Source organism: Heloderma suspectum, chromosome 12 (assembly GCF_057233095.1).
Source record: "Heloderma suspectum isolate Gila_16-S chromosome 12, 16-S_ref, whole genome shotgun sequence".
NCBI lineage: Eukaryota > Metazoa > Chordata > Lepidosauria > Squamata > Helodermatidae > Heloderma > Heloderma suspectum.
In genome coordinates this window covers 24,220,489-24,243,938 of record NC_139469.1, presented here as the reverse complement: position 1 = coordinate 24,243,938, position 23,450 = coordinate 24,220,489, and the positions used below count along the sequence as shown (strand labels likewise).

Here is a 23,450-nt window from a genome sequence, read left to right as displayed (position 1 = left end):
TGGGGCGCAATCCAGTGGGAAAATTTATCCTGCAAGCTACACGGAAACGAACAGAAGGAGCCACGTAAGAGCACCGTACCGTGGTGACAGCCCTGGTCGTCCGCAGCCCCCTTTCCTTTAAATGAGGTTTGCACAGGACAGCTACTCAGGGGATTGTGCGCCATTGGTCAGATCTGTTGATTTCCCACTCTGTTGCCTTCCCAATATTTACTGCCTAAGGTAGCCACCTTACTTTGCTATGTGGGTAACATGTAGTGATGATTAGGGCTGTAGAAAAGCAGCAATTTGCCCCGAAATGTGTGAAATTGAGCCAGGAATTCGAGGAGAAACGTTTTTGTGAAATGCCCAGTCCCCAACTTTGCTTCACTTAATCATTTCCCAGATTCATCAGCTTGTTTACTTGGAAGTCCCACTGCACTCAATGGGGCTTACTTCTGATAAGACTTGCATAGGATTACACTCTTTGGGCGCAATCCTATCAATCGTGCCCTCGCTGCTTGGAAGCCTCCAAACCCGGAGGCTTCTGAGATTCCTATGCCATGCCAGGCTGAAGCTGGCAGGGTGGGAGGAAGAGCAGAGCAATCTTTGCCTCCCTGGCCTTCATCTTCCTGATTTTCACTAGACAGGCTTTTTAGCCCATCTAGCAAGAGTGCTTTGCGGGAGGAGGGAAGGAGGCTGGATAACTCATATCCTGCCTTCTCCAGTCTCCTCCCCTCCCCGCCCACCAGACTTCCCCCTTTTCCCCCTCTGAGGTCCATTCTCTGACCTCAGAAGGCAGCCAGGACAGTTCTTTCCACACTGGCTGCAAGGGGGCAGGGTGGTGGTGTCAGATCTTTGACTCCCCCTCCCAGGTTGGAGTACTCTCTCCGACCTCAGAAGGGTTCTTCTGAGCTTTCCTATGGTCCCTGGGATGCTGGCCCAGGGACCATGGGATTGCTCTCTTAATCTTCGACTGCTGCCTCCCCCGCTCCAAAAAAAGACAGCATTAGATGTTTTTTAAAGCTCTCTGGGTTTTTGCAAGACATTCTCATTGCTTAAACTGCATTTCTATTTAAATAATAACAATAATTCCTAAATGTGCATCTCTACATATAAATTAGCATGTGCACATTCTATGCAAAAAGTTTTTGTTTTTTTTTTTGATGATGATGGTGATGGTGATGATGCATTTCCTCTTTTGGGGCAATATGTGAGTGGCCACCCAATTCTTAGGACATGGCCACTTCTGGATGTGTGTGGCGAAAAATCTGCATAGTTGTGGAAGTCTCCACACAAGTCCTCGAAGTCTGAAGGTCACACCGCTAGGCTCATGGCGTGGCCACTTACGACTTGCCAAAAAAGAGAACATGCATCCCCAAAAAAGAGGACAAAAGAGGACAATCGTTTGCATAAAATTCCCTTTCTTACTTGATATGTCTAGACAGGAAATGTTTTAAAAAATATTACAGTTTAAACAGGAATGCAGTGTAAGAAACTGTTGAGGAACTGTTTGCCTAAACTCAAAGATGCTGACCTGGAAGATTGTGACCAAGTGACCTGTGTCTCCCTGTTCAGGTGCTAAATATTGACGGGGCAAAAGTTCTTATGGTTCTTTATCTTTAAACTGGAACTGGACATAACAGCCCTTGAAACAGAGGATGGTCCCCTGTTGTTGTTGTTCAGTCATGTCCGACTCTTCGTGACCCCATGGACCACAGCACGCCAGGCCTTCCTGTCCTGCGCTCTCTCCCGGAGCGTGCTCAAGTTCATATTCATTGCATCGGTGATGCTATCTAGCCATCTCATCCTCTGCCGTCCCCTTCTCCTTTTGCCTTCAGTCTTTCCCAGCATCAGGGTCTTTTCCAGGGAGTTTTCGCATTAGGTGGCCAAAATATTGGAGCTTCAGCTTCATTATCTGTCCTTCCAATGAGCAGTCAGGGTTGATTTCCTTTAGGATGGACTGATTGGACCTCCTTGCAGTCCAGGGGACTCGTAGGAGTCTTCTCCAGCACCACAGTTCGAAAGCATCAATTCTTCGGCGCTCAGCCTTCCTTAGAGTCCAGCTCTCACAGCCATACATTACTACTGGGAAAACCATAGCTTTGATTAGACGGACCTTTGTCGGCAAGGTGATGTCTGTGCTTCTTACTATGCTGTCTAGGTTGGCCATAGCTTTCCTCCCAAGGAGCAAGCGTCTTTTAATTTCATGGCTACGCAGCCCATCAAACAGAGGACTGTCCTCTAAAAGATGATGCATGGCTCATGGCTGGGCAGCAGTTACACAGAGGCACAGCCCATCTGGAGCAGCGCTTCTATTCAGGGCCACTTCCAGGTCCGAGAGGTCCCTGGACAAGGTCCCTGCCGGTGGTAGCAGGTCCCCTCCACCCAGAGCCTCGCGGGCTCATCGGGCAGTGGCAGCAACACATAAGAGCCTTGGGGCACGCAGGGGTCAGCGCGGGCCCTTGCAGCAGGGCTCCGCTCATGACCAGGTCCAGCCGCCCTTTGAACTCTCCCACAATGCCTCTGCCGTAGCATTGCTCTGGGGCATTGTGGGAAATGCAAAGCTTGGCCAGAGCCAAAGCTTGGCCCAGCGCTTCCCACAGCACCAGGCCAAACATTCTTGGGGTGGGGGGGGCAGGTGAAGCCCCAGCAACTGTGCGAGGCTGTCGCGCTCTGCTCACTCTATCCCCGCTAGTAGCCCAACTGCCACAGGCCGTGCGATCCCGGCAGCCCTTTTGGGGCAGCCGCTCTCGCGCAGGTCGCCCTGGCGGTGCCGTCCGTAGGCCCCGAGCGGAGCCCCCGGCTCTGACGGGCGTCTGCGGCAAAGGCCCACGCTGACGCCCGCGCGGCCCGAGGCGCTTGTGGGTGCGCGCGCGGCTATCGTCCTGGCCCTGGCGACTGAGGCCGGCCGAAGAGGGCGAAATGGCCAGCCGGCGCCGGCGCTCGGCGGGGGCGAAAAGGGCGGAGAGAGCGGGCCGCGGAGTGCGCCGCGTCGAAGTCGGGCCGCCGCCGCTCCCCGCCAGAGCTGTGGGGGGTGAGGGGACGCGAGGTCGGCTGCAGAGGCACAGCGAGGTGGGATCACAGGCGCCAGGCGAGGAGGCCGGAGAGAAACAGAGGGCGGCGCGCGCGCGCGAGCAGAGGGCGCCGCAAAGGAGCGAGGCGCAAACCCGACCCGCCTAGCGGTGGCGCCCGCATCCAGCCTCGCGCATCGCCTTCTGCCTGCTGCCTTGCGCATCCCTTGCAGGAGACGCCCTTCACCTCCGTGGACGTAGCGGAGGGCCCGCTGGGCTCTGCGCAAGAGGCACTGCGCTCTGTTGCGCCTGCTGTCAGCCGCCTTCCGGGGCTGGCAGCGCTGGCCGCTGCCTTTCGCCTTCCCTCTTTGCGCCCCCAATCTCCCAAGAAGGCCTTAATGAAATCTGCCCGTAATTAAATCCACGCTCATTTGCATAATTACTAGGAAATTGAAATTAGGCTGGCGACGTGGCTGGAATATGCTCTGTGTCCATCTCTCGACCCTCTTACAAAGGAGCGTGTGTGTGTGTGTGTGAGAGAGAGAGAGAGAGAGAGAGAGAGAGACTCAGCCATACAAAATGATGACGCTGGAAAGAGATTTTCCCACAATATACCTGGGAATGAGGGGGGGAAAGTCAGATGAGATCTCATGTAGCGCAGTGGCTAAGAGGCTGAGCTGTGATCCAGGAAGATCCCAGGCAGGGCAGGCCCCAGGGTTGAGGAATCACCTGGGAACCCCAAATGCCATAAATGCCTGGGAACCCTCTCCCGCATCGCTGGGATGCCCCCAGCAGCAGCAGCAGAATGCCTGGATAGATGCCGCCTTCAATTCCCTACAGTGCCCCAAGCACCTGATCTAGCATTGCTCCAGGGCACTGTGGGAAATTGAAATGGCACCCTCCTGGCTGGGTGTACTGGAGCATTGTGGGACATTTAAAGGCAGTGGAGGCTGGTGGCTCCGATGTCAGTGGGGTGGTGAATCCACTTTGGGTTTCAGTCTGTGCCTGCAGTTAAAAGGATCAGGTAGCAGGCGATGGGAAAAGACCTTTCTCCACCTGAAACCCTGGAGAGCTATTACCAGTCAGGTATTGGGCTCCTATGGGGCTAGATGGATAAATACTCTGCCTTCTGGTTGGAATTAAGATAACCCACTGCAAAAGATGAGAGTGCTCCTGTACTTTTAGCCATTCTGTAGAAGAGAGGGGAGGTTGACAGAGAGGCAGCTGGTCATGCAGAGGGGTGAGAAAAACTGCACCAGCCCTGGTCCTTCTTTACAGTGGGTCGCCCTCGCTTCTCTCAGCCCACTCAGTCTGGACCCAAGGCACTCTTTGCTATCCCATATGTAAATCTTTGTCTCCCTCTTACCCATATGTAAATCTTTGTCTCCCTCTTACCCATATGTAAATGTTTACATGCATATGTAAATCTTTGTCTCCCTCTTACCCATCTCAGGACTTCATTTTCAACCTGATTTTCCAATCCTACAACACATAAATAATACTGTTATGGCTGCAGGCTTGGGCATACCTTTTGCTTGCTTGCATGAGTGCGTGCGTGTAGTGTGTGTGTGTGGAGTAAACAATAGAAGCAGGTTTTGAGGCAGTGACAGCAAGACTTAGAGATGCAGATATTTAGCTGAATTCTGACAGCATCTTTCCCTGCATCTCTCTCCCCCTCCCAATCTGGATTTGATGTGGGGCACTGGATCTGCTAGGTGGAGTGCATATGCTGTTTGCCCCCGCCTGTGCTTATCTCTTATGTTTACAAATCAACACATACTAGCTCAAAAGGCTATATATGATCTCTCCTACAAAAGGAAGGCAAACCTGGGTAGCACTGCCATGGAACATCTTCCCATGGGGGGGGGGGGCATGTATGAGTATGTGTGCACATGCTCAAGGAGAAGAAGAGTGTCTCAGAGTATATGCAGAATATGTTCCTTTGACCACCAAGTAACCACAACGAGCCCCACGTATCTGGAATTGGGCATGTGTGTGCAAAGTCAGATCAAGTTCTGAGCCGTGACATATTCCAAGCACTGCCCCCTCCCTACAGTGGTCAAATTATTGGAGGGGGGAAGGGACCTAGGGTGCTTTTAATGACGTCCACAAGCCCCACTCCCAGACTTTCCCCAATTTTAGCTAAATCATGCCCCTCCTCAGTAGCTTTCCAAAAACAGCAGCTAGCTATGGAGTCTTCACAAAAGACAAGGGGGACAGGCCCAGTTGCTTCCCCCACCTCCCCGTAATGCAAGCACCGCTTTCCCCCCTCTCCCTCCCCCCCCCCAGATCCGGAGAGCCTGAGCCTCTGTGTTTCTTCAGACTGGCAACCCTGCAGCATCCCCGCTCCCTCTGTTCACTCGCGGTGCCGCCCAAGGCCTCTGTCAGCCCTCCATGCTCCTGGTAGAATTGGCTCAGCTGCCACAGGGCTAGGCATGGATCAAGGAAAACACGGCATGCATATTCATGACAAGCCGCGCCAGGAACCAGCGCGCACTCTCCCGCCATGCCTGGGCTGCCAAGTCCCCCAGGATCCAGCCTTCACACAGCGCGTATCAAAGCTCTCTCTATGCATCAGTTCTCAGAATGGATTTCCAGCACCTCCTGGCAGGCTCAAGGCGTCTTGGAAGGCCAATGTCCTTTGACCTGGAAACGCGGTCCCCTGCTTCCAGCTGTGTGAATGGGCCAGTTGAATGCATGCAGTGGAGCACAGCAAAATTGCTTTAGGCCAAGTCAGACCATTTGCTCATCCAGCCGGGTAATGTAGCAACAGCAGCTCCCCAGACATCTTTTGCATCACCTGCTACTACTTGATCAGTTTAGTGAGAGATGCCAGAAATTGACTTGGGACCTTCTATTTGCAAAGCATGGGCTGTACCAGGGAGATATGGCCCCAAAGTGCAAAGAGAAGGCATTCTTCATATTGGGGCCGGTGTCAAGGGTAGGCATGGTTGGGCATCTGCTGAGGGCCCACACCCCGGCAGGGGCCTACCAGGGAGAGACCCCTGGACTTGCTCCTCTTCTACATTGCAACCTGCTTGTTCACCTGCCTCTTGCCCAGATTAACGGTGGCATGAGGAAGAGGAGGAGCAAGAGTGGCTGGGGATGATGGTGGTGGGAAGGCAGGCTCACTGAGGGAGGGGCCCATGGAGGGGTCTGGCTGAAGGGCCTTTAAAAAAACTGGAGCGCAAGTCGATCTTTTACATTTTATTTATTTTAAATGATTCTTAGACGGCCTCTGGGGGAGAGGCGTCTCACTGCCAGAATTCAAGGGGTCTGTTTCATTGCGATTGGAGGGGAGCAAGGGCCAGAAATAGCTATCGCAAGAGGCCAGAACTGTTGGGAGTAAAGCAACAACCCTTGTAATAAGTCGTCTGAACTAGTTTGGGGGAGATAGAAAAAAGGGAACTTGTTTTCTTCCTTCACTAGTTTCTTCTTGTAACTATGCTTTGACATGGATCAAAAATCTATATCAAAATATGTTCAAAGGAATTATTACTATTACTATTACTACACACATCTTAAAGCACCCAAAATAGCTTTGTCGAACAGAGGTCGTGCAGTGTGATTTTCAAATCTTCTACTGTTGAGGAATTCTTTCCTGGTTGGCTGCTCTCTTTGCATCCAAACTGCTGGGTCTTCCCCAACCTGCTCAACTCGCTCAAGGTTCTGAGGCGGCTCTGCAATGCCGGGATCAGAAACATCAATGAGAAACAAGCCGCCTTTCAAGGAAGCTTGTCTGCCTTTTCCGATCTTCTCTTGAAGAACATCTGATAAGCTCCCAAGGAGCCCTGGAGATCCCTGGAACAGAATTTAAAAACCACAGATAACAAGGAACAGCAGCTAAGACTAGTGCTCAAAATGTGGATGAGAGAAATAACTGGGCTGGTTAGGCCAGATTCAATTATGAGCGCCACTGTGGGGTAGTGGTTAGGGTGCTGGGCTGGGACTCTGGCGACCCAGGTTCTAGTTCCCACTCAGCCATGAAGTTCACTGGGTGAGTTTGGACTAGTCCCTGACTCTCAGCCTAACGTACCTCACAAGGTTGTTGTGAGGATGAAATGGAGAGGAGGATCATGTAAGCCGCTTTGGGCTGCTTGGAGGAAAGGCAGGATATAAATGTAACAAAGAACTAACATAATGTCCACCTGAAAAAAAATGGGATGGCATCCCACCTCACCTGGAACATTGGGTAAGACCACTGAGAGCCATGGCTAGTCAGAATAGACAATACTGGGTCACACGGTGGACCAATGGTCTAAAGCAATGCCACGGGATCTATTTGTGCAGTCCCGCACAGGCAGGAAGCCAGGTGGTTTACTGAGACCCTGGTGGACTGCTTTTTTCAGCTTAGAATTTCACAGCTGGAAGGGACCTCAGGGGTCCTCCATTCCAAACACCTGCTGATGCAGGAAATCTACTGCTACTCTGCTTAAAAACCTCTAATGAAGGATTGTCCACCTGTAGCTTGGTGGGTCACATACTGTGCAGGCCTGTGCAAAGGTTCCACATCGCTTACTCTCCCTTTTCTGATGTGTGGCAGGCCCGGCATTGGTACACAGCACCCTTGGATGGCAGCCAGACAAATCCGTATTCCGAACCAGGTCATGGTGCACTTTGGTGACACCACTGTTTCATTTGACATCAATGAAATAAATGTTTGATCACTGGTGACATCACTGATGTTTGGTGACATCACTGTTTCATTTGACATCATTTATTTTAAATGATCTTTGGTGTCACTTTGGTGACATCACTGTTTCATTTGACTCCAACGCAATCTCCAATTGAATGTGTCCATCTTTTTGCGCAAGTAGATCTTTTACATAATTCAAGGGGTCTGTCTGTTTCATTGTGATTGGAGGGGAGCAAAGGCCAGAAATAGCTATTGCAAGAGGTCAGAACTGTTGGGAGTAAAGCAACAACCCTTGTGATAAGTCATCTGAACCAGTTTGGGGAAGACAGAAAAAAGAGAACTTGTTTTCTTCCTTCAGTAGTTCCTTCTTGTAACTACTCTTTGATATAGATCGCAAATCTCAGGCCTCCCTTCCTTCGTCCTTCTTCATCAGTAGTAAGTGTTCCTTTGTCTGGACAGTGCAACCATAATGGGTGGACTCAACCTTTTCTATCAGAAAGCAGTGGAGGCTGGTGGTGCTGAAACTACGCCGCTATAACTTACCAAAGAAATATAACTCTGAACAAGAACGACCCAATAAACAGAGCTGCTTCCATTTTTGGTCAGGGTTTCCTAAGGCAACCTTCGCCACCCCTTCTGTTAGAACTATGGGAGGCTGCCTCTTTGGGACTGCCTTTCTGCTAGATAAGGACTCTGCTGGTCTTTTCCCTCCTTCTATAAAGCTTTGGAAGGAGGGGGTTATGGATGGAAGTAAATTTCTCCCCATACCAAAATTCAAGCCAGAAACCCTGGGCAATATCCAACGTTAGCCCTACTTCAATTAGACCCATTGAAATGAATGGGACTTCAGTCCTGACTAACTCAACTCCTATTCATTTCAATTGGTCTACTCTAAGTAGGACTAACATTGGATACTATGCCCCGATTCCAGTTACTGTGTAAGGATATCTGGAATGGATCTCCCATTCTGGAAGGTTCTAGAAATAACATAGAAGGCCAGGCCTAAGAACATCGCCAATTGCGCTAGACTTCTCCTTGCATGCTTTAAGGCCTCCAGCATGGTGAGCGGTTGATGACGTCACCGATCCCTTGACAAAGGCCCTCTGAGCAAGTCGGGAGTGGATTGAGGCATTTGGCCAGAGTTCCATTCCAGAGTCTGAAGAGAGTAGAAAGGAATCCATTTCTAGATCCACAAAAACTTATCAGAGAACAAATTGGTTCCAGTCATCCCTCCTCGGGGTCTGTAGATGCAACGATGCCATCTTTCCAACACAGGAGAAAAAACACACCACTGGGCTTATTTGAAATGCAACTCTCATTTGTCTAATAACCTAAATCCAAGATTAGTGGAATTAGTAGTAAGAAATAATTCACCCTGTCCTTTCACAACACCCTGCCCTCCCATGCCACCATATTTCCCCACACAGAAACTGTGACAAGCTCATAACATGCACGGAGATATCTATGTATTTTTACCCCTTGGTTTTTATTTTATAGCAATTGTCCCCAATATAGAATTAATTAAATAACATTTAAAAACCTCCTTTGCACAAGTCAAGAGAATCCCAGAATATTTACAAACGTTTGTTCTGCATGTTTGTGTGTGTGATGGCGATTGTTTCTTTGCTCCATTTTTATTCTTTTCTCTTTCTCTCTCCTCCAGGAAGGAGTGGAAGAAGTTGCTCATCCAGGGGGTGTCTCCACGTAGGCACATGGCCTTTCTGACGTGGCTTCGCGACACCCCCTCCCTCTGCACGCAGGAGTACAGTACAAGAACGGCGCATATACATCCGACCAGTTCACAATGCTAAGTCACAAACACAACCGACGTGACGCAGTGAAGCTTCTCCAAAGGCGCGATGTTCAAACAACATAGCTGGCTTACGGACTGGGCGAAGGCAAGGTGAGGTGGTGGATTTGGGGGGCATGAAGAAGGTAGTGTGGGAAACAGAAGGGGCACAGCCCACCCAAGGCATTCTTGGCATTGTTAAAGGGTCAGTGCCAGCTCCAGGTTTTTGAGGGCCCTCAGGGAAGACACCCTCCATGGGCCCCCTCCTTCTGCGAGTCCACCTTCCCACCGCCATTGTCACCAGCTGTTCTTGCTCCTCATCCCTTTTCTCACCATTGCTCCCGCTTGCTTGCGTGGCAGGCAGAGAGCCAGTGAGCGCGTAGGCAGTGGCGTCTCCTGCTCCTCCTTCTCACCACCACCGTGGTCTGAGCCAGAGGCAGATGAACAAGCAGGTTGCCATGGTGAAGAGGAGGAGGACATGCAGGGGGCCCTTGTCAGTGGGCCCCTGCTGGGGTGTGGGCCCTCGGCAGGTGCACAGCCATGCCTACCCTTGACGCTGACCCTGTGGGCGATCTCCAAGGAAGGACTTTCACCAGAACTAGTTCCCAGGATTAGGGCTGGTATCATGGATCAGAATTGTCAGGCACCTGCTGAGGCCCACACTATCCAGCCGGGGCCCACTGCTGACCTCGGGAGCCCCCTTCCCTGCTTCACCTCCTTCTTGTTGGTGCCTGTTCACCCAACCTCTCCAAGCGTCTGAACAGTGACCAGAGCAAAGAGAACGCTTTACGACCCCTCCTTTCCTTTCCCTCTCCTCCTCAGCAATGAGCTGGATTGGGACCAGTGGGAATGGGCAAGTGAATGAGCCGTGGTGACCGTAGCAAGGAGGGAGGCTCACCCGGGGAGAGGGGCCCAAGGAGGACATCTTGCCAAGGGTGCCAAAGCCAAGAGCCGACACTGCTCAGGATCCCCCGAGGAAAGCCACAACAGCTGGATTTAAGACTGGTTTTTAAATGCCTAGATATGGAGGCGCGGTGCATGAAAAGAGCAGAGATGTAGCCATTCTAGCCAGGACATCTCAGAAACTGAAAAACAGGAAAAAGTGCTTCAAAATAACTGAACTACCCTTTATCAAGAAGAAAACGACGGAAATCCCATTCTGTCTCCTAAGTGCTTCTGCCTTATTTGCAAAAATCACCACTTGATGGTATGCCAATATGGGGCATGGTTTCTGCCCCTTTAAGTGGGTCTGTAGGAGAGACAAGAAGTGCCAATTCGCCTGTGGCAATGCTGGGGGGAAAGGTGCCTGCTGAATTTTGCCCCCACTTCAAGCCTCTTAAAAGGGATAATAGACAGTATTCCTTGTCTATTATCATTAAGCCTTGTCCATACTATCTGGGGATGATGGAAGTTGTAGTCCAACACATATGGAGGCACTGGGTTGGGGAAGGCTGTTCTGGGATATGGTCCCATTACTTATGGAGAGGAACAACCACATGCTACAGATGCCGCTGGTCTTGGTTTTTGGAAAGGAATCTCTTTTTTCCAGGATCGCATGAGCTTTGCAACAATCGCTACTTTGGACAAGCTTCGCTGCTTCAATGCTACAACAGGAAACTATCATTTTTTAATGTCTCTTTTTTTAAAAAAAAGTCTTATCTTTCATAAGATACCCATCTTCCATATGAGGTTGTGTTATTATTATTTTGCGTTTTAAAAATGATTTGTTACTGTTTTTATGTGTGTTTTTTAATTTAAAAAAAGCTTTCCTCCTTCTCAGCAGTGACAGAAACTGAGGTAAACGTATGTTTAACATGAAAACAAAATTCTCTTACGTAGGGGAGAAGGGTCTGAAAGTGGACAGCCAACGAAAGGGGAAACCACCATGGACAAAGACAAGGATAATGGAAAACATCACACACTCACGTGCCCCCAACAGCCCCTGCTCCCAACATCCCCACCATTCCCCTTCAATCCCCCCAAAAAAACAACTGAAAAAATTAAAAACAAAACAAGGTCTATATGGTGTTCTTAATCCTTATCTACATTATTGCACAAAAGATCAAGGACAATTGGGACCTAAGGCAAAAAGGAGACATTGCGGCTAATATCTAAAATCTGTGCAGTGCCTATTTCTAAAAAAATTCTAGCATTGGCTGCCACCCCAACCACCACCTGCACACACAAAATGGTGGGGTGACACCAAGGGAGAGAGAGAGAGGGGAGTGAAAGAGCTGCATTCTCCCCAGAAAACTCCGATATGGAGTGTCGAGACATACCGATTAACAAGCGAGTATGGACAAGTGAAGAGATGAGCGGTGGGTCTCTCGGGTCACACCAAGGAAGGTTTTGACATTTGGTGTGCCCCCAAATTGATAACTTGTCTGAAGGGCAGGTAGAAAAGGCAGTTAGGTGTTGTCCCTCATGCTCTCCTCCTAACCTTGTGAAAGTCTGGCTAAGAGGATGATGCAATGGTTAGGTTAGGCGGGGTCACGCCAGGCTGCTGTATATCCAGAGCTTACGGACAATTAGGGGTCAACGTGTTTGGCAAGGGCGCGCGTGGTCGGTGCATGCCATGGTTGGCACTGATTACACAGAAAACACACCCTTGCTTTATACACACAAACACACACTCACACACACAGAATCTGGAAAACACCAGCTTCTGGGTGGTAACCCCCTCAAGGTGGGAGGGGCGGTGTGGGGGTATGGATGGTGGGCAGCTACTTTTGTGTGTTTTTATTTTGTAAACTGCTGTTCCTTCAGAAATAGCATTATAGCCCTTTGTGCAGACAGAACTGAGCCTTGGGGAGGCTGTCTCTCTCTCTCTCTCTTTCTCTCTCTTTCTCTCTCTCTCTCTCACACACACACACACACACACACACAAACAGTGTGCCCACAGACTGGTTTGGAGGAGAGGAGAGGAGAGGAGAGGAGAGGAGAGGAGAGGAGAGGAGAGGAGAGGGAACAACCAATGGAATGAAGGACTGAGTTGGGTTTCTCTGTCCAATGCCACTCTTTTCTACCTCAGGAAGGGGAGATAGAGAGTGGATGGGAACATGGACAAGACATAGCCAATTTGGCTTCACAAGAAAGGATGCCACAATGCACATCTTCCTCTGGGATTAACCCTTCCCAAAGCAATGGCACCTACGGACAACTAACTGCCAGTGTCTCTCCAAAGAAGGGCCTCCCCACAGGTCAATGCGTCAACAGCAAAGGGAGGTCAGTATTGGTCTAAGCCCTTGGTGAAAAGAGGGTGTTGCGTTGGTAGGAGCCCCTTTGTGAAAAGGTAAAAAACTTAATTCCTAGCCACCCAAGCCCTAGGTTAATTGTGAGCTGACCTTCAAAGCATAATCAAACATCCTGTGATCCACCTCAGGGATATTACACATGACTTTGGGACTCATGTCTAGACTTCTTTTCTATCTGGGCTGATGTGGTTTTCACCAGTCCAGATACTGGCGGTCCCATGGCTAATGGGTTGCCGGAACTTTCTGTCATGGACCACAGCTGCAATTTGGCATCCCTGGTGACCTGGGGAGTATGCCCTTCAGTCATACTGGAATTGCTGTTGAACTGCCCTTTCTCCACCCCACAAGAAACTCTGAGAAGTCAAAGTACCAGAATCCCAAGCTGATTAAAAAAATCAGCCCAGATCAATGGGTTGTATGAAATGAGCCCTTGGTATCATTTGAAGATCTTCATTAGACAGAGGGTATTGCTGTGTGATGACTCTCTCTGATGAACGCTTAATTCTGGTTCCGGTAATGTTTAGAAGTCTACTCCATGTTTTCTTAGCAGTTCTAGCGTACTAGAATCTAGCGTACTAGTTCCAACCCAGTTTTTATTAAGGACTCAAACTCACTCTCTTTCTCCCCGTCCTCGCTCTCCTGGTCACCCCCCATCTGGTCAGGCAACCATGAAAAATTTGGACAGGCCTCAGCTGAAGTACTTTTTGATACTAAAGTTGTTCTAAAGAAACCGTATTCTGCTTAGACCACTTCTTGGCATTTTCCTCGGTCCCTGAAGAATCTTACAGTTCTCTGGAGAGCTATCCTACATGTTCAGTCGTGAAATCTCCCACCCCATCCTTATTGAATTGTTGTTCAACAGGGGCAGTCTAGTCTTTGCTGTGTATCCTCTCAGTGAGCCCACACTGAGTCCCCCGGCTCATACACACTTCACAACGCACATGCCCAGTTCTGACCAAAGGTGGGCAGTGACCTCACACAAAATGTCTTCCCTTTTTCTCTCCCCATCGTTAAGCCTGAGTAACTTAACGTTCGGCCCGGCCCTATGGTTCGGCCTTAGGAGCAAAAGAAAATATCTCTTTTCCTGAGGGGTGATGGCCACACAGCAAATAGTTACAGCTGACCTGACAACCATGTAGACACACATATACATACATACGTGCACACACCTACACACGCACACATGACACAGGAAACACTTGCTACATCAGTGGCACCATTTGCTTCCCTGGCAGCCCTGTCATATCTCTGCCTTCATCCTGACTCTGCGCTTAGGACTCACGCTGGGGGTAGCGCCAGTCAGGGGGAAGAAAACCCCTACTTCTACCTGCCACATCTCCAGGAAGAGATATAGCCAGGCTGAATGCCATGGCTTAGTCAACTGGGCTATCTTTCCCCCTTGGGGGAGCCTCAGAGACCCCCTCAAAATCAGAACAAAGAGACAAATGCCAATTCGACAGGTAGGCCTCCCAGACTGCCGAGGCCTCCCCTGGTGTGCTGAGGTCATCAGCCTCATTTCTGGGGAGATTCTTTCAGCTCCGTTTATAGTCTGGAGGGCACAAACCCACCTGCACAATACCTCCGAGATGTCCCAGAGGTGGGCAGAGAGTAATCCAGTTGATGCTGAGCAACTAGGCTCCATAAGACCCCGCTTATTGCCCTCAGGGGGCTCCAGAGGTCCTAGAGCTCTAACCTCTTTGCTCAGCGCCTACTCTGTTTATCCCAGCAGGCGCACCAACCCTGCGAAGAAACTGCCTGCCAGATCACCGGGGCTGCGCCATCCCACTACTGTCCCTTCATCTTCCCCTCACAGATCAATTAATATAATTATTATTATTCCTTGGCAAGGGTTCCTGTTCCTTCCCCCTCAGAACAGAAACCTTTCGAAAGCTAGTCCTGACTGGAGAAAAGAGAATGGCTGGCTGGAGGAGCTCTGCTTCCCCTCAGAATGAAACGGCGGTATGAGTTTGCCAGCGGTTTATCGTGGTCACGCCACACTCTCTCCTCTCTGACGGCCAAGCCACTGGCCCCTTCCTTCAGCTCTCGGCTCCCCGCTTCTGTGTGAGGAAAGCCGCCTTCTACTGCGGCCTTAAACTATGCCAACAGATAACTTTTCGCATCCTTAGGATTACTGAGTAAAATATGAATAATCTTTTCCTCTCTTTTTTTCCTGTTTTTTTTTTCATTTTCCTGTTTTTTTTTTGCTTTTTCTTTTTTTGCTTTGAAAGATATGGATCCTGGTCCCTTTTGGGATAAAAAGGAATTCTTCTGCACGCAGCCTGTCCCAGAGCAGGAGAGGACACTGCAGTGCTGACATCTTAACTGGAGGCTGTGAGGCACAGACGGCCCGGCCGTGCCCTTGTCAGACACAGATTTCAATGGCTGTGGCCAGCACCATTTGGCCTTTGCCTTTGTCCTGACGCCCGTCAGTTCTGTTGCCTCCCCCCGGGGAAGGGAGGCCGGACTCTGAGGCAGAGAGCCGGGAGACGCTGCCTTCCGTCAGAATGGTCCTCTTGAGTGGTGTTGGGGTGCAGGTGCTGGGCGTCTCATGGCGGTGAGGGCCGGTGGAGAGCTTGTCCCCAGTGTGCTTGCGGGAGCGGTACGAGGGCCGGCGGCGGACCTCCGACATCAGGTCGTACTTGATGAAGAAGAAGACCTCCTTCACGGGGCAGCGTTTCTCCGGGTCTAGGGCCAGCAGGCGCTGGAACATCCGCAGCGCGTTGTCCGTGAAGCGGCGCCATTGGGAAGGCAAGCCGGCCAGGCGCCCCTTTTGCCACCTCACAAACTCCTCAAAGAATGTGTCCGAAGCCGAGGCGGCCTCCCAGGGGAAGTTGCCCGTCAGCACGCAGAAGATGAGCACCCCAAAAGCCCACACATCAATGCTGGTGTCCACCATGAAGCCCTCAGCCCGGCCAGCCTGGCAGACTTCGGGCGCCGTGTACGGGATGGTCCCGCTAATGCGCTTCACCCGGCATCCCACCTTGCGCGTCATGCCGAAGTCGGCCAGCTTCACGCGCCGGCAGTCGCGGTCGAAAAGGAGCACGTTTTCTGGCTTGATGTCCCGGTGCACTAAGTTTTTGCTGTGCATGTAATCCAGTGCCAGGCCCAGCTGCTGCACACAGCGCTTCACCATGTCCTCAGGAAGCCCCACCTGCAAGCACAGAGATACACCGTGAGCTAGCCATCTGCAACTTGAGGCCACGGGGCCAAAGGCGGCCTCCTGATCAGTCCCAGTTGAACCCCTCCTCCCCACCCAGTTGCCAAGTGGAGGAAAAAGAAGTGTGCTAAAGAACTGGTGGCTGGGAGGGTGGGATATTTTAGCAGTCTGCTCCAAGAGGTGGAGGCAGGTTTTGGCCCACCGCAGCCCCATCACCGCCTCAGAGCAGCAGGACCTGCAAAAGTAGTTGCTGACCAGGACTATAAGCACTAGTGATTTCTGGAGCGGGAGGGAAATCTGGCTTCTTTTTCCCTCTCCATTTCTTCTTCTTCTTTTCTCCACATGATGAAGGAAAGGGTCCTGATCCAGAGGAAACACAATGCCCCTCTGCATCTCTAGGTCCAGCCAGCCTTACGTGATACTGTTGTAATATACATTGCTTATATTGTAGGTTGTTGTAAGTTGCCATGGGTCTTTTTAAGGAGGAAGGCGATGGAGGGAGCAATCCTGCGGCTGCTAGTCAGTGGCTAGACAGCCATAGGATATGTGGGTTTCCAGGAACTGACCTCAGATCCCGCGCTCCGAGGTCGGTTCCCAGAGAACTGATCTTCCCCCACTCCCGCGCTGCCTCACAAGCAGCTCGGAATGGCCCTGCACTCAGAAGAGGAGCGCGGAGTGGCCTAAACGGGGCATTCCGGGGGGCATTCCAGGGCGGGGAAAGCGGAAATGCCGATACGACAATCCTTTGTGTTGCCCAGCAGCCTCGTCCCCTGCTCCGCCTTTCTGCAGCTAGACAGCTGAAATCAGCTGTCTAGCCACAAATGCAGGGCAGGAGAAGTGCATTCCCTTGTAGCAAACTTTCCTGGGGGTGGGGTGGGGAGGGGAGGGGCTGCATGTCATGGGTGGGGGCAAAGCAAAACTGGACAGGACCCCCCATTCTCTCTCTCATACACATTTATATTCATAAATATCCACACATGCATTCATACACATCCACACACAAACACATCCACACATGTTGTTTAACCCAGGAATTGCCAGAGACAAGCAAAGCAATGAGTGCGCTGCCTCTCAGGTGCTCAGTGTTTCCGCTTTCAATTAACAGCCCAGGGAACACCTTGTTGCAGGGTTGTTTCATGACATGTGAGCCGGAAACTCTGGGTTGTTTATGTGTTAAACAATCCGGAGATAACCCAACAATTGCCTGTGGTTTGTTGTTGGGTTAACTCTGGGTTGTTTATGTATTAAACAATCCAGAGTTAACCCAACAATTGCCTGTGGTTTGTTGTTGGGTTAACTCTGGGTTGTTTATGTGTTAAACAATCCAGAGTTAACCCAACCATTGCCTGTTTACAATTAACAATTAACAATTAATTAAACAATTGCCTGTTTACAATTAACAATTAACAATTGCCAGAGTTAACCCAACAATTGCCTGCAACAAATTGCCTGTGGTTTGTTGTTGGGTTAACTCTGGGTTGTTTAACCCATCAATAGCCCAGAGTTTCCAGGTTTGCATGTCACAAAACAACCCAGGAATGGGGTGTTTCTGGGTTTTTAATTGAAAGCAGAAATGGCAAGCATCCTGTAGGCCATGCACTGATTGCTTTGGTCATCCCTGGCAATTCCTGAGTTAAATAACTCAGGAATTGCAGCATGATGTGTGAACCATCCCACTCGCTTCAAGCTCCATTCAGGTGAAGAACCCTCACTTTCCCTACAGAATGGAGACCAAGGGATCCACATAGCAAAAGAACCAGTGCAAGCAAGGTCTAGTTACCTGTGGAGGAATGATGTCGAAGAGGTCTCCGCCAGGTGCGTATTCCTGGGCGAAGACATAGCAGTCTTCCGTCTCAAAGACCACGTCAAAGACCTTGATAATGAAGGGGCTTGAGGACAGCGTATTGGTGATGCTGAACTCCCGCAGGAAGTTCTTCAGCTTGGTCTTGTTCTTGTTGACAAACTTCAACGCCATCTTGGTGCCTGTGGACAGGGAGTGGGGTGGTGGTGATGGATGGAAGGAAGGAAGGAAGGAAGGAAGGAAGGAAGGAAGGAAGGAGAATTTTTACTTTTACTCTGAAGTTGGGGAGGAAATGGCTCCTCCAGAAGTCACTACCCAAATGGGATGACGACAACAATCAGAGGAAAGGAACTTTTGGTAGGGTTGAAGTTTCCCCTTCAGGTCCCAGCCTCGACTCTTGGCCATACTAAGATGAAAAGATACATGTTTGATCTATATTAGATCAGAACTAATGGATCCTGCAACACGATAACTGCAGTGTATCAAGCAAAACCTTGTATATGCTTGATTCATGTTTTATCCAAATTTGGCTATAAGGCACTTTGGGACCTAATTTTTTGGTGTTTAAGAGCGCAATCCTATGGGGATAGTCGGCTGCCTCCAAAGTTGGAGGCAACTGACTATCCATTGCAGGGCGGGCTCAGCATGGAGGGGATCTTCTCTTCCGTGCTCTGGCTGCCCTGCATTTGCAGCTAGACAGCCAATTTAGTCTGTCTAGCCGGGGCACCTCAGAGCGGGGGGCGGCAGGGAGGCCGGACAGTGCATAGGAAGCGTCATAATGGTGCTTCTGCCATCCCCTCCCCACCCCCAGGAACGCCCCCTTTTCCCCTGCTCCACACTGCTCTTCCGAGGGCAGAGCTAGGGATGAACCGCACCGCCTACAAAGCGGCAGGGGAGGGAGGGAGTTTTCTGGGAACTGACCTCAGAGCACTGGCTCCGAACTCAGTTCCCAGAAAACAAATCCTATGGCCATCTAGCTGCTGTCTAGCAGCCATAGGATTGTGCCCTGAAGGTGCAATCCTATGCAAGTTTAGACAGAAAAAGTTCAGCTGTGCTGGCTGGGGAATGCTGGGAGATCCAGGACCTTTTTCTTTCTAAACATGCATAGGATTGCACCCTTACTCAGGGTTTTTTTTTCTTTCTTTTAAGAGTCGTGTTTTACAGGTTTTTAACTCCATTGCCTTTTGAGAAGAAGCAAGTAGCTGATATTGATGTGACTGAGATCACACCATATACTTTTTAGGACTGCAATCCTATACCCACGTCATCTTTCCAGGTTTCCAAAATGTAGATGTTATCAGTTATACAATGATACATGAACATTGATCCATAAATATTTTGAGTTCTTTATGCAATATCACATCATTCATATTTTCTGTTTGGGCTGTATTAATAGAAGCATAGCTTCCAAATCCTGGGAAGTACCAGTTCCCCTCTACTCAGCACTGGTTAGGCCTCATCTGGAGTACTGTGTCCAGTTCTGGGCACCGCTCTTTAAGAAGGATGCAGACAAGCTGGAGCGGGTTCAGAGGAGGGCAACAAAGATGATCAGGGGACTGGAAACAAAGCCCTGTGAGGAGAGACTGAAAGAACTGGGCATGTTTAGTCTTGATAAGAGAAGACTGAGCAGAGATAGGATAGCGCTCTTCAAGTACTTGAAAGGTTGCCACAGAGAGGAAGGCCAGGATCTCTTCTCGATCATGCCAGAGTGCAGGACACAGAATAATGGGCTCAAGTTACAGGAAGCCAGATTCCGGCTGAACATCAGGAAAAACTTCCTGACTGTCAGAGCAATACGACAATGGAACCAATTACCTGGGGAGGTGGTGGGCTCTCCCCCACTGGAGGCCTTCAGGATGAGGCTGGACAGCCATTTGTCAGGGATGCTCTGACTTGGATTCCTGCATTGAGCAGGGGGTTGGACTCGATGGTCTTGTAGGCCCCTTCCAACCCTACTTCTCTATGATTCTATCAAATAATTCCAGCATTTGGCATTCGTTGTACTATCTATTTTTAAATACATGGCATTTGCTTATTGCTCCTGAGAAAGACATTTAGTTGACGCACACTGGCCGGTCTTAACAAAATGAATGACTACTTGAAGCACCAGCTTCCTTCGTTTTTCTGGGAGGGTGGTGGTGGGTGGTGCTAACCCCGTTTTCTACTAAGAAAACAGAAACAGGGGAGCATCCAAAGTAAATCACAAAGAAGAGAAACAGGTTCTCAGGATGCAAAAAAGTCTGCAGAATTTTTTCAGCAAAGGATTGTCTCCTGTGTCACCAGTAGATTGACACAGGAGACAATCTTCTACTGAAAAAATTCTGCAGACTTTTTTCTCTACCCTCTGAAGAAGGCCTAAAAATAAGAAAAAGGCTGAAACGTGGTGGACTTCCTACAATTATTATTTTTTGCATCCTGAGAACCTGTTTCTCTTCTTTGTGATTCCTCATTCTCTACTGCCTAGGGTGCTGGCAGCCACTGCGAGTTGCAGAGAAATTTGCCGGGACAATGCTAATGGGAGGTAGAAAGAAGCAGAAAAGGCAGTCACCTGGGAGCCAGGAATAAACACTCAGGAGGTCTGTAGACAACCTATTAAAGCAGGGGTGCAGAACCCCTGGCCTGTGGGCCAAATCCAGCCCACGGAGCTTCCTGGGGATCCTCCAGGAACCAAGCCCCACCCCTGGAGGAATCTGACCCCCCAGAGGGAACCTCTGCTGTTATCTGAAACTGGAGATAACAGCAGGGCCCTGTGCATTGCTCAAGTCCCTTTCGCCATACTCTGTGCCTCTCTCAGCACAGGGAAATGCTGAAACAGGTGGGGTGATGATGTCAGGAAGCCACACCCACCACCATAATCCAGCCCATTAGGGGCCTCATTGGGAGCGATCTAGCCCCCTACCTTAAAACTCTTCTGCACTCTTACATTAGAGTTCGAATCGAAGCCATTCTCCTGCCTGGACTCCGCCAGCAGGGGGCACTGCTGAGCTCACCTGTGCTCTTGTGGGAGACCAGGTCCACCTTGCCGTAAGTTCCTTTTCCCAGCTCACGGATGAGGTCATAGTGTTTGTTGATGTCCGTGCCGGAGAGCGTGCGGATAGCCAGCGACTGCATGTCCTCAGTGATGAGAGGCACACCACAGCAGGCCAACTTCCGTGATGGCTCCTGCTCGATGGAGCCCGCACTCATTGTCACGCTGAGAGAGAGAGAGAGAGAGGTCGACAGTCATCAGATTTTCTGATAAACCATCCTCTGGGGTGCAATGAAGTCAAGGAAGTAGAAACAGAACTCTGGGACAAGTTCAAAAGCCAGCCTATTCTTTTTTCCATTTTTTTATTCTATTATTATTATTTTCTTTTTTATTTCTTTTTTATTCTTTTTTAATTCTTTTTTCAAAGCCAGACTATTCTTTTTTCCATTTTTATTCTATTATTATTATTACTATCTTTTTTCTTATTTTTTATTCTTTTTTTCAAAGCCAGACTATTCTTCTTTCAATTTTTTTATTCTATTATTATTATAATTATTATTTTCTTTTTTATTCTTTTTTTAGTCTTATTCTTTATTCTTTTTTCAAAGCCAGCCTATTCTTTTTTCAATTTTTTATTCTATTATTATTATTGTTTTTTTCTTTCTCCCCTTTTTTTCTTATTTTTTATTCTTTTTTCAAAGCCAGACTATTCTTTTTTCAATTTTTTATTCTATTATTATTATTATTTTAATTCTTTTTTAAATTCTTATTTTTTAATTCTTTTTTCAAAGCCAGACTATTCTTTTTTCAAATTTCTAATCTGAAGTTTGAAATCTCACAGTTTGTAAACGCTGAAATTAAATGTAACACAATAATATCCAATAATCAGAGCTTTCCCCAACCACATGCCCTCCAAATCGACTGGACTACATCTCCCAGCACCCCCAACCTTTTTTCTGTCTAAACATACATAGGCTTGCGCCTTGAGTCTCTTTTGGGGCTATGGTGTGAGAAACTCTTGGGTTCTAGTAAAATACAAAAGAGATCTTGCAAGCCTCAAGTCTGTCCACTCCTGCTGTACACAGTATACCAAAGCCGCCCCATCAATTTGTATTATGGCATGCCGATGCTGGCCGCATTACGACTGCATTCCTGCATCCTTCCTGGTCCCTTATGCCATTCCACAAATTGTTCGCGTAGGATGGTAAGCCCAGGACGCTTGCTTGTTCTGTTGATTCATTTTTCTTCCTTTCTTCCTCCAGCTCAGACTAAAAATTGCTGTGTTTAACCGCTTCTCATTGACTAAAATGACTGTCCGCCCCCGCCTTCCGAGCTCTGTGTCTGTGGCAGGTATTTATAGGCAATCCCTATGTCTCCCTCTGATTGCAGCTTCTTCTTTCCTCAAAGACTGCACCGTTCTGCAACCTCACATTTCTCTTCAGGGAGGGACCGTAGCTCAGGGGTAGAGCACATACTTTGCGTGCCAAAGTTCCCAGGTTCAGTTCCTGGTGTCTCCAGGGAAATGGATCTGGGAAAGAGCCCTCTCTCACTGAAACCCTGGAGAATTGCTACCAGTTAAGGTAGACAATGCTCAGGACCATTGATATGTTGGATGGCCTTTGAAACTGGTCCAGAAACTGGTCCAAAATAGGGCAGCAAGATTGTTAACATGATCCTATATGATCATATTAAGCCAGTGCTGTGTGATATGCACTGGCTTCCAGTCTGTTTCCAGACCGAGTTGTTAGGGCTGGTATTAACCTTCAAAGCCCTAAACCATTGATGCAGAACGTCAGGACAAGGGACCAGCCCTGGCCCTCTGAGGGTCACAGTCCTGCCTTCTGGGGTTCCCCAGAGGACCACACCTTCTTCTCCTGGGCCCCCCTTCCCCTCGCAACACCGATTGTTAGGTAGTTTCCTGACTTCTGTGAAGTTCTTCCCCCATTCTAAAAGGTTGCAATGCCTCTCCTAAGGCTGAGTTACTGGCTTGAAGCTAAAACACACCAGTCTTGGGGGTAATTTTATTATTTTCCCTTCGGCCCCACTGGATGTGGCCCCCGCAAGCTTCTCTGAAATGCAATTTGGCCCTCAGGCTTGGGGCCAGGCTACCTGAAGGTTCTCTCTGGATCCTAAAATCATCTTAAGAGACATACCTCCCCTGTCAAATGAGGGTAGCCACTAAGGCCTTGTCAGTGGTGGCATTCCAGTTGTGGAATGCCATCCCTGGAGTGGCTCACCTAGCACCTACATTGTAGTGTACATTTGGGGTGCCAGGTGAAGGCCTTTTCCTTCCCCCAGGCTTTTTGGTCTACATAAACATACATCCTGCTATGTAAGGCAGCTTCCTATTTTCCCTTTGCTTGGTGTTCAATCTTGCACCCTGATGGATACCCTCCCAATGAAATTCCCATGCTGTTACTCATCCGCTGTGAATTGTAGTGTTCTGTTTCTTATGAGAGAACGTCATGCTATCAGGAACACGTGGCTGCCATTGAAAACAGCAGCTCTGTGTGAAGATCCTCGCACTGCCTTGGTAACATGTAGCTCACTTCCTGATATCATTGGCTGCTGTTGGCTGGGACAGGAGCATGGGCCATGGTCAACATCACAGTGGGAGGATGTGATGGTCTATGGAGGGGGAACACAACATAGACCCCATGTAATGGCTCTCCTGCATGCAAAATGCACAGCTCAAAACCTTTGCTTGATTCTTTTGGGGCTATTTAACAGTTAATTGTCTTTAAATGCCTTCTTATCTCTGATCAGTGATCGGAGGGAACAGCAAAAGATGCTTGCGGGCTGGATGAGGAACTCTAGGGGCCACACCTGGTCTAGCGGCTAAAGGTTCCCCATCC

General features: G+C 49.3%; 1 protein-coding gene across 1 annotated transcript in view; it reads right to left on the bottom strand.

The window, feature by feature from the left end:
• Window positions 1-6,256: 6,256 nt before the first annotated feature.
• The window catches only part of SBK1 (SH3 domain binding kinase 1), a 52,934-nt gene continuing 35,740 nt past the window's right edge, over window positions 6,257-23,450 (bottom strand). Inside the window, exons 2-4 of the mRNA XM_084818796.1 lie at window positions 20,618-20,820; window positions 17,607-17,809; window positions 6,257-15,820 (exon numbers count right to left, since the gene is read on the bottom strand). Coding sequence (XP_084674922.1) covers window positions 15,032-15,820; window positions 17,607-17,809; window positions 20,618-20,813 — 1,188 coding nt within the window. The 5' untranslated portion in view covers window positions 20,814-20,820 and the 3' untranslated portion in view covers window positions 6,257-15,031. The remainder of the gene's footprint in view (window positions 15,821-17,606; window positions 17,810-20,617; window positions 20,821-23,450) is intronic.